This window comes from Tauraco erythrolophus, chromosome 2 (assembly GCF_009769465.1).
Source record: "Tauraco erythrolophus isolate bTauEry1 chromosome 2, bTauEry1.pri, whole genome shotgun sequence".
NCBI lineage: Eukaryota > Metazoa > Chordata > Aves > Musophagiformes > Musophagidae > Tauraco > Tauraco erythrolophus.
The window spans coordinates 97,306,484-97,323,013 of NC_141466.1; the positions used below are offsets into that span (position 1 = coordinate 97,306,484).

Here is a 16,530-nt window from a genome sequence, read left to right on the forward strand (position 1 = left end):
AGGAATTACGAAGTCACTCCCATTAATGACAGTCCTCACATTGCAAAGTGCCAAGTTTCCCAAAGTCCTCCCGTAAAGACAAATAGCAACCAGTCTGGCAGGGTTGCCTCACGCTCCTGTGACAGCAGCACGTCTCATTTCCTAAGTGTCTGGCAGGACCGGACCCTGCAGATGCCACTACCTGACACAAAAACAAGTTGAGAACAGGCAAATCCCTTCAATGACCCAAGTCACCTCCACAGGGAAGCCTTTCTGCCTCTGCTTGTCCCAAGGGGACAACCTCTTCTCAGAGAGAGAAGGCAGTGGCAAACCCCTTGATAAGGTCAAGGCTATTTTAAAAACAAAGCACCAGTTAGATGCGTGCCCTAGAAAGCATCCCTTTAATTAGGCTCCAGGGGAATTTGTGGCTGCAAGGAAGCACTTGCCGCAGCCTGTTCCGCCCACAACAGCCCGAAGTGCTGTGCTTAGGGTGACGTGGCTGCCTGTCACCCCAGGCTGCACGGCCAGGCTTGCTCAGATAAGCCGGCAGAGCACAGTTGTAAACAGCAGCGTGCGTGCATTCCTTCCACACCACAGGACGGTATTTATAGGGCTGAATGCAGGAAGCTTAGGAAAGGGTGAAGGGCTGCCATCTCCAACCATGACCCAGCTCCAAGTGCAGCAGGGCAAGAGCCCAGCTCCACCCTCGCTCATTGTACAACTCAGTCAGCAAACTCAATAAAACATCTTTATTCTGTACATTTATGTATAGATGCTTGGAGAACAGGGACAACCCCCAGCATTAGAAAAATTCAAGACAACAAAACAGTAATTATGAAGAGCATGGCACCAAGAACAGTCATGCCACAGATGGCAGGGATGAGGTGAGACCAGCCATCAGCTATTTCACACAATGTCACAGCACCCCATGCCCGTTTTGGGGCAGAAAACACCAGGGCTGCTGCAAACAGCTGGAATCCCCCCCACCCCCCAGGCAGCTTTCTTTGTGACCCACTAGCACCAAAGGGAAGAGCCTGCTGGCAGCTGGGTCTGTCCTTCCTGCAGGCATGGGTGAAAGACCACGTCATCGTAACACCCCGACCACCATCAGGATGTGCAGAAAGAGGGATCCTGCCTGAGCAGCGACCCTGAGACAGCAGCTCCTGTCTCACTGGTGGGCTGATGGGGAAGAAGCAGAATTTCACCTGGGTCAGTGCTTCCCTCAAGGGACGGGTCACTCCTATCACTACCGAGCTGCCTCTTGAGTCCCTTCGTACATACCACCGTCCCACTGGCTTCCCCATGCTTCAGCAGGCTCTTCGCAGGGTGCAGCCACCACCTCCCCACCTGAACACTGCTCTGTGACATCCACAGATCAGCACCGGCCACTCAGCCCCGCAGGCACTGCCTGTGCCAGCGGCCCAGAAGCAAAACTCGCTCTCAGCATGGTAGAGGTGCTGTTTGGGTGTCCAAGTGCTATCACGAGCCTTCGCCCTTCCCTTTGGTCAGGGCTGGCAGGCCACCATGCCATGCAACAGGGCTGGCAGAAGGCCCGTTGCTCACAGCTGACACGTTTGGTCTAACAGTCAACAATAAACCCAAAAGCCTATGTACAGCTACACAGCCCCTGCTGCAGCCTCCAGGCTGCGAGTGGCCCGGAGTAACGGTCGCACAGGGGAGCTGCACGACAGCGAGCAGGAGACAAACGTGCTCCGCTCTTTGCACACAGAGTCCTCGCTGGCAACACCAGCTTTCCTCTGCCAACCAACCCCAGTGGCAAGGGAACAAAAAGAAGCCTTTCTCAAGGCGAAACAGAAATAAAAAAAATCACACCACTGTCAAATCACATCTAAACAATAGAAGCCAGCTGGTTCTGCGTTATTAACACAGCCTGTCCTCCTCACACGTTAAGGCAAGCATGTGAGGAACAAGCTGGGCTGGGCCCTGGAATAGCCACACCAGGGAGCCCACTGCAAACCACCGCTGCCGACACGCAAGTGACACCTGCAGCCAAACATCCACGGAAACAACCTGCACACACCAGCACAAGGCTCCGGCCCCACTCTACTCCACAGAACGGCCTCCTGCCCAGCTCCTGCAAAGAACGGATGCAAGAGCAAACTCTGCCTTCAGGATGTTACGTCGGGAGGCTGTGCCACTCGGAGCAGTCGCAGCTTCCCACGAGTCAGAAAGCAGGATGCTGAAGGAGTGTGTACACATGAGAGGGGAACAGGACACTTGTCCAATAGTAAGACACTCAGATTGGAGTAATGCAAAACCAACACACAAATGGACACACAGCAGATTAAAGCCAAACAAGATTAAAATGGTTAAAAAGTGTCCTGAATGCATTTTGAGAGGTTCAACCAAGCCCCTGCTGTGGGTAGCAGGGCCTCTTCCATCCCCTGCCCAGAGGGATGTGCTGCAGGATGACTCAAGAGAGGACTGTTATCAACCCAGTGCTCAGAGAGCAGAAACGGGACCAGATCTTTTGTCAGAGATGGAAAAATCCTCCTTCACTGTTAGTCTTCAAGGGTTTTGCTCCCCCCAACCACTAATTTTCAACTAGTAAACAAAGCCAGAACTTGCTCGTCCAGGTCTGCAGGTGCCTCTGATCTGTTCTGGAGGGCAGGGTAACGAAAGCTGCAGGCGATGTGGAGAACATGCTTAACTTGCCCCATGTATGGCACTGAATGCAAGAAACTCTCCCAAGCTCCATCTCACAGTGCGGAGGAGGGATGCCCAGGCCAGAATGGGACAGCAGCAGCTCCAGGCATCACTCAGAGAGCCACGGGAGCTTCCATCCTTCTCCCCAGTTGCTGGTGAATGAAGATCTCTCTGACCTAGTGGTAGTCAGAAGCTCAACTGTCCAGGCCCCAAGGACTCCTCCAGGCCATTTTCTTTGGTGGTGATGGCTTGGAGGTCAGTGACGTGCCCAATGCCTTTGGTGACTCCTTCACGGAAAAGCAGCTTGGCTCCGATCTTCAAGTATTCAGGATGCTTGATGAACCTGAAACGGACAACTGCCTTCTCTCCTGTCCGCAGCTTGTCCTGAAGAGACAAAGGGGAGAGCTTAGACCCATCTACCATACCAATGCATGCAAGAGAGATGTGTATGGATGCTAAAATGCGGCAAATGAGCAGGATGCCTCCCTCAGACTGCATGGCTTGGCCCCTTCCTGTTGTTGTAAGCATAAGGGGAGACAGGAAGACACAAGCTGTGGAGAATGGAGAGTTCACCTCCCTTCACAGTCTTGCTGTAGTCCATCATGTGGCTTGTTTTGTGAGAGAATTCTTTAATATGTTGGGAAGAAAATGAACCAAATGGGCAGGATAAAGGGATGGAGCGTGCTCCTAGGAAGGGACAGAGCTACTCCAGATACCAGTAGCCCCTAGCTTTACTAGAGGGCATGGTGGAATCCGAACAAGCCCCACAGGGAGGCCTATCTTTCTCCTCTTTCCTCGCATGCCTACCTTTCCGTGGATCTTCTCTACTATAGCAGTCTGTCGCACATTCCCCACGTGCACTGTCACCTGAAACCCCTTCCGGAAAGTCGTGGCATGGAACAACAGCACGATCTCGGCTTCAAACACTGAGCAGATGGTGGGGTTCATTTCTGGGCTCACCATGACCATGCCCTGCACAACAACCCAAAACTCAGACCAGTTAGGGCCAGTCCCCTTAATTCTGAACAGCCCCCAAAACCACAAACATGTTTCCACTCTGGGACTTAAGCTTGCATCCCATTCTCAGCCCCGTACTCATCCCACTTCATAGCCTGGCTGTTTCCTCCCCTTTCGGCAAGTTTCCTGCAAACATCTCTACTTCTTTCCCACCCTACCAATGGGGGATCTCCAGGAAGCCTCCAGTCCAGCTCACTGGACCAAAGAGGAACCTGGCAACAGCAGGACTCACCTTGCGCAGCAGGGAGCGGTCGAAGGGTCCGAGGGCCAGTGTGGCTGCCTGCCCGGCCCGCAGTACACGGCAGGCTGAGCGGTTGCGTTGGATACTGCACACTTTCAGCCGGAGGAACTTCCCATCGTCAGTGGGACCAACCACCAGGTTCTCCCCTTCTCGGCAGATCCCACTGCCCAGAGCAGAAGAGTGGGACCGAGTTCATCAGGAGACAAGGAAGAAATTTCACCCTCCAAGATCAACCTGCACAAACTCCCCAGGGCCAAGGAGGTGAGAATCCTTATACTCTTTACTGGGACCAACTAACAGGAATGCAAAGCTGGTGGGAACAGGGATTTCCTACAGTAGAAGCGAAAGCCACACTTACTCCTAAGAATACCAGGTATCACTTAGACAGAGGGGGCCATTCTGTCCCCCGTGCTCTGCCACGCTGCACTGCTTCTGCAGTAGACGGCTGTTCTGTGTGGATGTGCTGGTAGCCAAACTGCTCTGATCACTCCCGAACACTGAGGGACAGCTTCCTTCTCATGGGGTAACATGCAGTTAAGCTCCGCAGGGATGGGAGGACTTGCCCTCTACATTATTGCCTCCTCCTGCTTGAGGAAGGAGGAAAGCAATGCCTTGGGATCATGGCTAACCTCTGACGACTTTGGGTCTCGGAATGCCTTCCTTCAGCACGCTACAGGTCACATTCCTAATCTGGCAACTTTAGAGCAGATGCCCTGCTTGCCACCACATGACCAATGGCCTGCTTATGGCACCTCCCAACACCCTGGAGGGCTTCACCCTCACTTGGCTCAGTCATATGGAAGCAGTCAGGACTGAGCCTCGCACTGCTTCCACCTGCACCAGGTGACTCTAACCTTGTGGGAACTACAGCAACCATTCACACCCACACTTGTCTGTCTGGCCTCACTTACCTTGACAGAGTTCCTCCCACAACAGTCCCCACCTCTGGCACAGTGTAAATTTCATCGACCTGCAGCAAGGCAACAAGAACAAGCTGCTCAGATAGCTGTGAAACAGCACTCCATTATGAGAACAAGCTGCTCGCCCCTTGTGTGGAGGTGAGTGCTCTGCTGGTCATCAGACACCATCTCAGAGCTTTCACCAGCTCCTTCTACCTTCCCATTAGAGGAACCTCTGCCTTTTTAAGTGGCAACCAGAGAAACAATATTCTCCCTGAGACAGACATCTCTTGGTTGGGATAGAGCCCAGCCTAACAGGCTTTTTTCAAGCACTGAGTCCTTTCTTTACTTTAATGTCTACTGATAGTCCAGGAGTTCACCACGTCTTTCCCTATGGTGTCCAGAGCCTCCAGATATTTGCCACATGTCACAGCAATGAGTGCAGTACCAGAACCAGAAACAAACTACCCTTACGCACCTGAAACTCTGTGAGTTGCTGCATTAGTTCTTCTTGCTCTTTACTGTTGGTCAGTGGAGGGAGGATGTTGAGGAAGACTTTTAAGAGATCCAGGTTCTCCCCAGAAACGCTGGACAGTGTGAAGATTGGGGTGATGCTGTCAGACACAAATAGACAGGAATAAGCAGAAGGCCAGTGTGCAGCTGCAGAAGGTGGCTGCGACTCTGACTACTGAGTGCAGCAAGAGGACAGAGACTGCAGTGATAAATGGCCAGAGCAGGAAAACACATGGGCTAGGTACAACTCTGCAGCAACCCCTGCCTCACTGGTTCGTCGAGGCACCAATCCCCTGCCAACCCACACTTCTGTCATGGAGAAGTAAATCCAGTGCGGCCTCGGGCACCTTCTGCTCCCAAAGCCCAGAAAAAGGCCTGTGAAGGGAAAATGCCTTCTTGGAGAATGCAAAGGTAGGAAACTTGATGAGAAGCCAAGATGTTTAAGATGTGGTTGCCTCCCCCACGGTCACCCTTCCCGAGCTCCACACAGCAGCCCAGTCCAAATTGCCTGCTCCGGGCAGAAGAAAACGAATGGTCCCTTACTTAGGAGACTGTGCAAACTGCTGTGCTGCTGTAACGGCATCGTCATCCGAGTTCACAAGCAGGGGGAGCTTGTTGCAGCCTGGCTGCTTCAGGATTCGCTCCAGCTGCTTCACTGTCCGTTCCACGGTGGCTTTCGAACACAAGTCAACTTTGCTGATGACAATGAAGAAGGGGACCTTGAGGGCCATGGCCAAGCCCAAGTGCTCTCGCGTTGTGCCAGCTGCAGGAGACAAGTGAGAGCGTAGGTGCAGTAGCAGTCACCACTGTTGCTTGCTTATGGGACAGCTATGTTCCTTGGCTCTCCCACGGGCCCATTCTAGAGATTTCACCCTAACTGCTTAGTTCATCAGGGAATGAAAAAGCAAAATTATTCTTTTAAACAAAACCAAACATCAGTCCAGAAACAAAAAAAAACATCAAGAATTTTTGTGACTGATCGGCTTGCTTCAAAAGATGCAGTAGTTTTCATTCTTAGGCTAGAGTTTGCCAGAAAACAGCCACAAAAATGTCAAGGAAAGATGTGGGAGAACTCCAGCTGCCTTTTTACAAGTTTTCAGAATTCAGCACCCCCAAGAATATGTCAAAGTGTTTGTTGTTTTTTTTTTTTCTGACAAACACCGTCTCAAATTCCAAACAAAGCTTCTCTGTCCCGGGCACAGTTTAATGTGGTCTACAGCTGGTAAGAGGATCCAGGCTCTGCTCCCCTCCCAGGCACTGGCTTACAAGAAATCAGTAGAGGCTTCCAGTCCAGTATTTCTTTCTGACAACTGTTCCCAGCTAACAAGGACCCCACTCCTCCCATTTCTCATTTCTCTTCACACATTGCTGCCAATCCATGCAGGCCGGGCAACACTCACCAATGCCAGTGTTGGCACTAACCACCAGCATAGCAAAGTCCGGGCAGTAGCTGGTGAGGCCAAAGATGGTTGTTTTCAGATACTTGTGGTGGCCAGCCAGGTCAATGAAAGTGATCATTTTGGAAGAACTCTCACAGATCTCTTCTGCTGTTCGAGAGTCACTGTAATTTACCACCTGAGGAACATAAGGACTCAGTGAGAAAAGAAGCCCCAGCAGGCAAGTGAAGAAAACCCAGCTCTTAACTATCCACTTTGACCTCAGAATTGGTGAGATTGTTCCCCATGGGCGCAAGAAACCATGTCTGTTGTGAATGGACAAGTAACAGGTTCAGCTAAAGAGACACAGAGCTGTGCCACCTCTCTTCCCTCATGTCTCACTCACAGTTGTAACAGGAGGGTAGTCCTATTCTCCTCCAGCTTTCTAAGTTCAGCAGCCCACTTCCTCACCTCTCCTTTGCTGTTGAAGCCGAGGATCTCAAAGCTGATGCTTGACGTTCTTCCTGACTGGATTTCATGGAGATGCCGGAAGAGGTTGAGGCGTGCTCTGCCCCGCCCGTTGTCCAGCTCTCCTTGCGTTAGGACACCCAACAGCGTTGACTTCCCTGAGTCCACGTTCCCCAGCACAGCTACTCGCAAGTCTAAGAACTACAGGAAGAAGAACAGAGCAATCATGAAACTTAACCGCTGCTTTGCTGCGTGTGCGTGAACACAACACAGCAGTGGAGATGTGCCTCAGAGAGCTTCCCTCCACGATGGACACTGTACAGTGTAATCTTGCTCAGATTCTGCTCTTGCTCCCAGCAAACCATTGCCCAGGAGTTGTGACATACTCTCTAGAGTTGTAATGTGACACATCAGGCTTTGGTATCACAAAAAAAGGTCATTTGCTGCAGCAGGAACTCTAAATCCTTCCTTGTTTGCACACTGGCCTGCATCAGAACTGTTGCCATAGAAGTGAAATAACTCTCACCTCTGATCCAGGCGATCTCCACTACTGCTATCTGCCTCAACCACAATCTTGGAGATCAAAAGCATTATCATCAAGCCTCCCTCTGGCAGCTCTTTAAAGCATCTGCTGTGGGCCAACCTATGACAAAACGCCTCTAGGGTCCGGGCTCCCACACCAAAAGGAAGCTGCTTGCATGAAGCCTCTAAGTCTCCAGCAGGAAAGGACAGCCAAGTTGCAGATCCCTACCTGCTGGTTGTCAGGCACCTTTCGGACAAGCACCTCCGTTATCTTCCTTGGAACGTCACTATCGTAATCGACCTCCCTCTCCCGCAGCACCGTAATGTCAGCTCCAACCCTGCCACAAACACAGAAGGAAGGAGTGAGACACACACTTGTACTCAGCAGCTCTTGGACCTCTAGAATCACAGCTGGTAAAGTGAATGGGATGAAAGCTGGGGATAGCAGGGAAGGAGCCTCAAGCTTCCATCCAAAAGCCCTGTAACTGCCTTCCCATTTCCAGAGCCTCACGATGAGGGAATTCCGGTCATACAGGGGCTTTGTAGAATGGAGTCACTGGTTCCTCAGGGCACTCCTGGGGCCAAGCCTCTCTACTGGAGGCTGTTTAAGCCTACACATCCTGAAAATGAAAAGGAACACGTACTTCTCTGCCATACGGCGCAGTGTCTTGAGCGAGGCACGCATCTCCTCTTCTGAGAGGCCCACCAGCAGCCCGTTGTCCTCCACGCCGATCTGATAGACAGCCTCACCTCGGCCTTCCTGTAGTCGCCACTTCATCTGTGTCACCAGGTGCTCAAAGCGATATTGTGAGGGATTCACTAGCTTTAGCTGTTTAACGGAGTGGGTAGTTATAGCCACAGCCTGGAGGCAGAGGGAAACCCATCTCCCAAGCCAGCAACTCCCTAACCCAACACCATGAAGCAATGCCCTCAACTCTGACCCGCCTCTGGAAAACACAGTTCATGTTAGTGTCTACCCAGAAGCCACAGGACAGGTGAGAATGAGTTTCACAAAGGTGCATACATATGGTAGCAGAACCTTCCTGCATCTTGCCAAAGGGATCTGTACCCTGCCTGCTGTGGGGGTAGAGACAGCAATGTGGGACCTATCTGTGACGGTGCAAATGGCAGAACAGCCACAAGAAAGTGACAAATGGTTATCAGGGACACCTGCAGCTTTCTCTCAAAAGGAAGAGGATTTCAGGGGAAAAAAAAACAGTGAGTCTCATCTCCTAAAACAGATTCCTAAAAACAAGTACTGAGATCAAACTCTTCCAGGTCAGCATATAGGGTATTGCTAGGCACAGGCACACAGATGACTGATAGTTCCTTGGTATAGTGTTTGTTTTTCTGTCCCTCCCCTGCACATGTTCCCCATATGCTGTCTTTGGTGAAGTTACTCACTGCAAAATAAACCCTCCGGGAGGAAGACCTCCTTCCGCAACCTCGAAAGGCTCACCTTGTACTCAATGTTCCCATCTTCTGCCTGGTCAGAGAACGAAACAAGACAGAAAGGTTAGATGCTGTGCCAGCAGGGACTTCTATAGGCATCAGCTGCCCAGATACTCTGCAGCTTGTGCTGACCATTTCAAAGAGGGAAAATGGCAGAAATACACTGTGTTAGGTCACAGCCTCTTCTGCCATTCATTCCTACACACAACTGGAACTTACTTTAGGTTTGTTTCTGCTGTTTGCATTCCACATGATGAAAACCAGAGGACAAAACTAGAGAGTGACATAGGGGGTAATACTGCTTTTGGGAGATTTTTTTACTGCCAGTAAAGAATGGGGCCAGTCTAACAGTCACAGAGAGAGTTCCAGTTTCAAAAAGGCACAGGCCAGCAGATGATTAAAAGTCTCCCCCGTCACCCATCCATGACCCACAATGCCACCCCACAGCATCCCACTCCCACCCTATTCAGCAGCTTCCATCCACCCAATGTGCACAGAAACAGGGGACTGGGAATAAACTTTACTGCCTTCTCTCCTGCACACTGATACTCTCCCTCACTCAATTGTTTTTTCATTTGATTCTTTTACATATCCTTGCACATCTTCTCTCTGCAAGAGAGAAGGACAACAGATATAGGAAGCAAGCTTCTGACTTCTTTGCAGCACAGCAAGCTGGTCACTGGCCTGGCAGTTCTGGAGAGCCAGACCTGATCGGGACTGTCTGTACACAACGTGCTCAGAATAACTTTCCCAGAAAGGACTGGAGCCAGACTGGGTTATCACAGAAAGGCCTGGGTACGCATCAAGCTCACTCCAACTACAACAGGCTCCAACTTTCCAAAGAGAACGTATAGCCAATTGAAGTAATTTTCCCACTGATTCGGTCTAAGGACCACTGAGAAAGGCCTGGAGCCTGCAGGAAGCAAGTAACCTCCTAGACTAAATGGGGCTGCCAACACCAAGCACTTGCCTTTCCACTGGATACCGATTTGCGTGTCAGGAGAGGCAACAGTCCTCTCCTTGCCTTCTAGCTCTGCTCCTAATCACAGCGGTGCTTATGGTGGCAAAAGGCCAACATAGGGAAGTTTGAATTGTCAGCTCAGCTTTTGGGCAGTGGAGCTACGCAGTGACAAACAGATACTTGCAGAAGGTTTTCCTCTCTTATCATCTACCAGCTTTCCAGCTCTAAGAAAAACATATTCACATACTGTGCTGTCGTCTAAATAAGAGGGTGGGTCTCCTTCAAGCCAGATGACACCAGAAAAGCAACAAGCCCAGACTTGCTGGGCCACATACTGCACAGGGTAGCCAGGGACAGGAAGCTGTGCTGAAACCACAGGAGGCTGTCCAGCCTCCACAGCTGAAAGAAATAAAACTAAACCGCAGCTGCAGGGGACAATCCTGCCCATGGAGAAGATCTAACAGTGTCAAAGTGCTGTTTCCCCTTCTTGCCAAGAGTCACAGCCTTGCCTTGTGGAGGAACTACTCCCTCTCAGCGCAGGCTCTATGTATTTTAAAGAAAGCTCACTGAGTGGGGCCAAGCAACCAACTCTGGGGCAACGTAATGCTCCCCACATCGTCAGTCCTATTAGAGCTGTGCCAACTGCCTGAACTAAACAATACACCCACTTACTACCGATGCCATTTTTTTCTGCTACAAGAGGCAAGTGCCTTACACACTGTCAGTACCGTCTGCATCTCCATGTAAGAAAACATTTGCCAGATTAGCTGGGAAGGGAGTCACTAGAACCCGCTGAGCAATTTCTATGAGTTTGGCAGCTGGAAAGGGACTTACACCCACCAGATCGACTCTCAAGGAGAGATGCAAACAGGATGCTCGGGACTACGAGTTAAGCAAAGCTTTATTTCCGAAGCTATTTAGCTCCCAGGCAGCAAAGCACCCACGGACGGACGCCAGACAGCGAGATACCGCTGACGGACGGGCTCTGGTGGAGCAGGCAGGGAGCTCGCTGGTACCGCGGGCACAAGAGACCGGAGCACGGGCCAGGGAGGCACACCGCTCTCGGGGCCGGGGCTGCACGACCGCCCGCAAGGCTGCTGGCCCGACCCCGGCCCGAACGCCGGACCCTCGGCCAAGCCTCTCCAGAACTGCCGCAGCCTGACACGCGACCAACCTGACAGGCTCCGCGCTGCCGCGGGGCGGCAAGTCCGCGTCGCACCGAGCCGCTCCGGGGGGCACCATCCCTCCGCCTCCTGCAGCCCCGCAGCGGCGGCGCCCCCCGGCCCCGGGCCCCGCCGGGCCCTGACAGGAGCGGCGCTGGCCCCCGCGCCGCCAGGCCCCGGGACGGGAGCAGCCCCCTCCGCGGCTGAAGGGACGCGCGGCGGTTCTCCCGGCCGGGGGAGCTCACCTCGGGCGGTAGGTACGGCGGGTTGTTTGGCCTTCCCCCCGCGGCTCCGCCCGTTCTTCTTCTTCGTCTTCGAGCCGCCGCCGCCGCCGGGCGCGGGTCCCCCGCGCCCGCGCAGCGCCCCGCCCGCCCCACTGCCCGCCGTCCGCAGCATCCCCGAACAGCTCCGACACCCGCGAGTCCATTGCGGCCGGCGCGAGCCCGCCGCCCCGGTGCGGCGACTGCTCGCCGCCCCGGGCTCCGCTCCGCTCCCCCACCTCCCCTTCCGCCGGCCCCGCCGCCCCTGCCCCGTCGTCAGCAAACGCCGCGCGGCGCCACGGTAACCGAGTCCCGCCTGCCAGCCGCTACACTCCCAGCAGGCACTGCGGGCCCGCCGCTCGGAACTACAACTCCCGGCGCGCCCCGCGGCTCGCCCCCCTCGCTCCCTCACGGGCTGCCTCGCGGGGGGCGGGCGGGAGTTGGAGTCCGAGGGACTGGGCGCCGTCTGGCGCGGCCAACGACCCTCGCCCGGATCGGCCGGCGCCGGCGGGTTTCCCCTTCGGCAGTCGTGGCTTTGCGGTGGGCCAGAGCCACGGGCGCTCTCCGTGCACCGACAGCCAGCTGTTGGCAGACGTTCTGACTGCCGTCGGGGAGCCGGAACGGTTTTGGAGGTGTTTGGCATTGGAGGCGCCTCATAACCACACAGACGTAGCAGCCCGGCGCTGCGCTATCCGAACAGACGCCTTAAGCTCCTGCCGGGGAGGAGGTGTCAGTAGAAGACCCTTCTGCCGGGGAGGGGTTGACAGTAAAAGACCCTCCTGCCGGGGACGGGGTGATAGTAAAAGGACCCTCCTGCCGTGCGCCGCATCGCCTCGCTTTCCCGCCGCATCCCCCGGAGAGGTCGGCGCTTGATTATCGTTTGTAACACTCGCACGCTCCTTGGCACTTTCAGCAGGCAGCCCAGGCAGCTCTAAAATCTCCTCGCCTGCCACCGACGCCGGGGGAGCAGCTCCTCCGCCCACCCATCGGCAGCGGCCGCCCTCCCCTTCCCCGTGTGTGGGAGGCTGCACCCAATGGGGCTGCGGCCACGTTGTTTCCCAACACGGCAGCTCCCACTCACCGCACGCTCCCAGCCTCCGCCTCCCAGCTGTGGGAGGAGAGCCCGCCGCGGGGCGAAGGGAGTTCCTCTGCAAGGAGACCGGAGCCAGGAGCGCTGCCAGTCGGAGGGGCGGTAGGGAGTTCACCAGCCCGGAGGCGGCCGGTGGGGCTTTGCCCCCTCCCCTGCCGCGGACCTTGCAGATGTGCTCTAGGTGGGGACGCAGCACTGGGCGCAATGAGAACCGGAGTTCCCGGAGGCCCCTGGGCAGCCCTACTTCGAGAAGGCAGCCGCAGCTCACGGCGCCCGCGGCCGGCTGGGCCATGCGAGCCACCGCGGTGCCTGCCCGGGGCGGCAGTTCGCCGGCCCCACCGAGCACCCACGGAAGCGGCCCCTATGTTTGCTCCCCACAGCGCTGCCAAGCCCAGGGGAGAAGCGGGCCGGCCGGCGCAGCCTGCGCTCCGCCCCGGGGCTGGGCCCGCCTGCGGGCCGCCCTCCTCCTGGCGGGCCGCCACGAGCCGCCACGCGGAAGTCCTTACCCCCCACTGCACTTCCGGAAGTCGCGCGGGACGGCCGTTCGCCACTCCCATGATGCCCTGCGGCAGTGGCCATTCAAATTCCACCCGGCAGCTCTCCGCCGGTCAGGAAATGGCGGCTCCTACCGTGGCGTAGCTCCTGTTCCTGCTCAAGCGACCTCTGTCACGTCCCCCCCTTCTCGTAGCTGAGGCGGCGGCAGCCCTAGATCTGCGGTAGCGGGATGAGGCCCCGGCGGAGCGGGCCGGTGGCGGCCTGCCCTCCGTGTCCGTGGTGTTCCCGGTGCCGTGAGCCGCGGGAGTTCCTGCCGGTTTGCCTGCGAGCTCCTCAAGCACGCCGTGTACCAGCGGCACCAGCTCCCGCTGCCCTACGAGCAGCTCGCCTACTTCTGCCGTCGAGCGGCGCAGGTGAGGAGGTGGGAAGGGATTCCCCCCCCCGGCCTGGGGCAGTGGCATTTGGGTTTTGCCTGTCGGCTGGCTATTTTAGCTTAGTAACTTGTGTTTTAACGTGTCAACTGCTTCTAAAGTAAAAAGCTAGTTGTAGCTGTATCCTTAAATGTTACCACAACCTTTTTTTTTTTCTTTTTTAAAAAAAGGCTTAGGTTGGGTGGCTAAAGGTCTCAACAAGTTACTGTTTCTCTCTTGTTGTCCTGCTTTCTGCTCAAAGCATGTCACTTTTGTTGGTTACTTAAACACTTTAAGGAAAAAAAACCCTTGTTTTGGAGTGATAGCTGATCTTCAAAAGATGAGGCTTCTAATTCTTGTGGGAATTCATCAGTAGTGTGATTCAGATTCGAACTGAGTAGCTATAGAGCAGACACTTTTGTTCCTTTTGGATCACTTGATTCTATATGTGGGTACCTATATCTCTTAAAAGGAGCATAAAGCTCTTTGAACCTTCCTTGACTTTCAGGGATGGGATGAGCCACACTTTCTGAAGAGTGTATTAGACTAATATGTCCTAAATAATGAAATGTACTAATCTTTTTTTTGTTTTCCAGGATGGAGATGTGATTAAGAAGCCACCCTCTACGGCCTGGCAAGCAAGAAGTGCCAGCAGATGCTGATGGGAGCTAGAGGGACTGCTCCAGCACTTGGAAGTAATGTTTAGTTTTGACACTGGTTCCTCGGGTTCTTATTCTACTTGGAGGCATGTCATGAGCCCCAAGGAGCTCTATGAGCTCAACTTAGAGGGTATATACGAGGGCAGTGCTGAAGAGAGCCTGAAAACTGCATCCTGCGTTCGCAAGCTCTTTCACTCGCTCTTTGTTGCAGACATCTTCAGTGAACTTAAGACTCTCCCTGTTGTGAGCACTGTTGTTATGCTCCAAGGACACCGCAATTGTGGTGTTGATTGGTTCCGGCCCAAGCTCAACTATAAAGTGCCAACCCGAGGGAGGAAACTAACTGTTAACTTGTCCTGTGATGGAGACATCGACATAATGCCTCGCCGCCTCAGCGTATGACTTCTACTTGGGAGGACTATGTCTGGTTTCAAGCACCAGTGATGCTCAAAGGCTTTCATGAATGACTTGTGTTTTGTAGAACTCTTAGGAAATATTGAATAACCTTTGGTGCTGCTTTAAGTGATAACTTTACCAATGTAACCACATATTCTTGTCTGATTGGATCTCTTCTCCAGGGCATCTGCCGTCTTTCTGTAGCTTGACTGTGTTCATTTGTCTTCATCTCCTGAATTGTTGAAAGCAAGTAATACCCTTTAAGGCACAGCTGCACACAGATACAGTGATTCTTTAGGGACCCGAGTTGTGGCACAGGAGATGAATGAGTGTGGTGGGACTGAAACTCTCCTGCCGCGTAATGACCGAACTGGCAAATACTGGATACAGACTTCTCTCTCTGAGTTTTAACGCAGCCATTTCTCTGGTAATAATTACTACATCAACTGATTGTTTGGGACTCTAGATAATATACGTAATTATTAATACACTCGGCCTTTACTCTAAAGGCTATAACCATTCTTACCGATCCTGTTCCTGTAAAAGGAGGCCTTTCTCTGCAGTCTGATCAGGCTGGAGTACTCAAAGTGTTTTTCCATTTATTTGATAAAATTAGACTTCTCCATAACTCAGTTTCAGTTACTTACTAATCCAAAGATCCAGACTTCTCAGCAATTGGGAGGTCTTGTACCTAGCATTGTCTTGTACTGGTGATGAGAAGACGTTGAACAGTTCTGTGGAGGCAGGGAAGCACATCTTCCTTTTTTTTTTTTTTTTTTTACTAGCCTTTAGTCCAACAGCCCTGACAATCAGTTAGATACACAGTAAAAATAAAAGTAAGCAGTTTCTGCTCTAACCCTCTTTGGAGGAAACTAGGACTCCTGCCCCTATATGCTAGTTTATTCTCACTTAAAACAACAAAGTTAGTTTCTTGCTTATTTTTACCTCTTAGAATCTAAATGTTTATGAAATGTGAAGAGGTGAGGGGAGAGTGATTAAAGTTCAGCACTATCTTTACTTGACAAATTCCTGTTCTAAATCCAAATGTACCACTTGGAAGCAGAACTTAAGCCCTTTCTTCTGGCCTGGTCTCTGGTGCACAAAGGGACAGGGAAGGAGAGAAACCCTTAAAGTACAGTGTGTCAGAATTAAATATCTGCTGAAGTTATCTTCAGTCAGTTGGGTATGTATCTGCAATGAAACAAGCTTAAAAGCTCCAAATAGTTTTGTCACATTTGGCGAGAAACTCGAGCCTACTGGTAGCGAGGTTGCTTGCAGTTTCTTGCTAGCAAAAATTGCACGATGGAGTGGTAAAAATCCTTTGAAAGGAGTGTAAAGGTTGAAGTAACTCTCTACACTTGGTGCATGTTTTATCTTTGACTTTTTGGAATGGAATGAGATTATAGAACTAGGAGGAAATTAAGTTGATATTTTTGAGCTTGGCGAACACTAGGAGTGCTGTCTCTGCCTTATTAACCATTAACAACTGTTTACAATGTATAGTAACTGCTAAAGTTAGCTCTAGGGGGAAAAACTGCTGGATGAAGAAAGCTGCCTTATGTGCAGCTGCCCACTTGAATATGTAATCGCAGCTCTTGAACGAAGTGCAACTTGAACATAGAAGTGGTGGTGCTCAGGAGATCAAAACCCTTTACGCTTCCACCAAAGCTACTTGTAATGCTTGTTTAAGAATGCTAGCACTCAAGTATTTAAAGAAACTTTTGAACAGAAGCCTTACTTCTGAGGAACAAGGGTCCAGTTTCTTTCTACTCTCTTCCCCCAGTGAGTGCAATGTTACTGCATTAAACTGTTTACGTATTCTGTTGTACTTGAACTACGAACGCAGCAATGATACAGTGCCGGGAATGAAAGAAGACAAGATGCGTTTTCGCTTGTGTTTGGTTTTTTTTTTATGAAGAGTTCCAAAGTTTGATTAACAAGTTTAGTACTATAATTTTATTA

At 52.5% G+C, this 16,530-nt stretch overlaps 2 protein-coding genes across 2 annotated transcripts; one reads left to right on the forward strand and one right to left on the reverse strand.

The window, feature by feature from the left end:
* Positions 1-714: 714 nt before the first annotated feature.
* GTPBP2 (GTP binding protein 2) lies at positions 715-11,520 on the reverse strand. Its single transcript, XM_086631658.1, has 12 exons — positions 11,504-11,520; positions 9,142-9,168; positions 8,327-8,511; positions 7,912-8,020; positions 7,164-7,361; positions 6,717-6,891; positions 5,860-6,079; positions 5,282-5,417; positions 4,816-4,874; positions 3,896-4,067; positions 3,454-3,618; positions 715-3,030 (listed from the first exon to the last, which is right to left on the reverse strand). The coding sequence occupies exons 3-12, from the start codon at positions 8,458-8,460 to the stop codon at positions 2,833-2,835; spliced, it is 1,566 nt and encodes a 521-aa protein (XP_086487784.1). The 5' UTR covers positions 8,461-8,511; positions 9,142-9,168; positions 11,504-11,520; the 3' UTR covers positions 715-2,832.
* Positions 11,521-12,898: 1,378 nt separating this feature from the next.
* MAD2L1BP (MAD2L1 binding protein) lies at positions 12,899-14,898 on the forward strand. Its single transcript, XM_086626168.1, is given in 6 exon segments — positions 12,899-13,238; positions 13,350-13,516; positions 14,110-14,220; positions 14,222-14,258; positions 14,261-14,548; positions 14,551-14,898. Coding segments are annotated over 6 exon segments (1,032 nt in total). The 3' UTR covers positions 14,640-14,898.
* Positions 14,899-16,530: the final 1,632 nt, after the last annotated feature.

Coding starts and splice junctions, on each gene's coding strand:
- GTPBP2 (XM_086631658.1), bottom strand. CDS start 8,460: ATGAAGTGGCGACTACAGGAAGGCCGAGGTGAGGCTGTCTATCAGATC. Junction 4,875..5,281: donor AGCAACTCACAGAGTTTCAG/GTGCGTAAGGGT, acceptor GCCTTGCTGCAG/GTCGATGAAATTTACACTGT. Junction 3,619..3,895: donor ACCGCTCCCTGCTGCGCAAG/GTGAGTCCTGCT, acceptor GTTGTTGTGCAG/GGCATGGTCATGGTGAGCCC.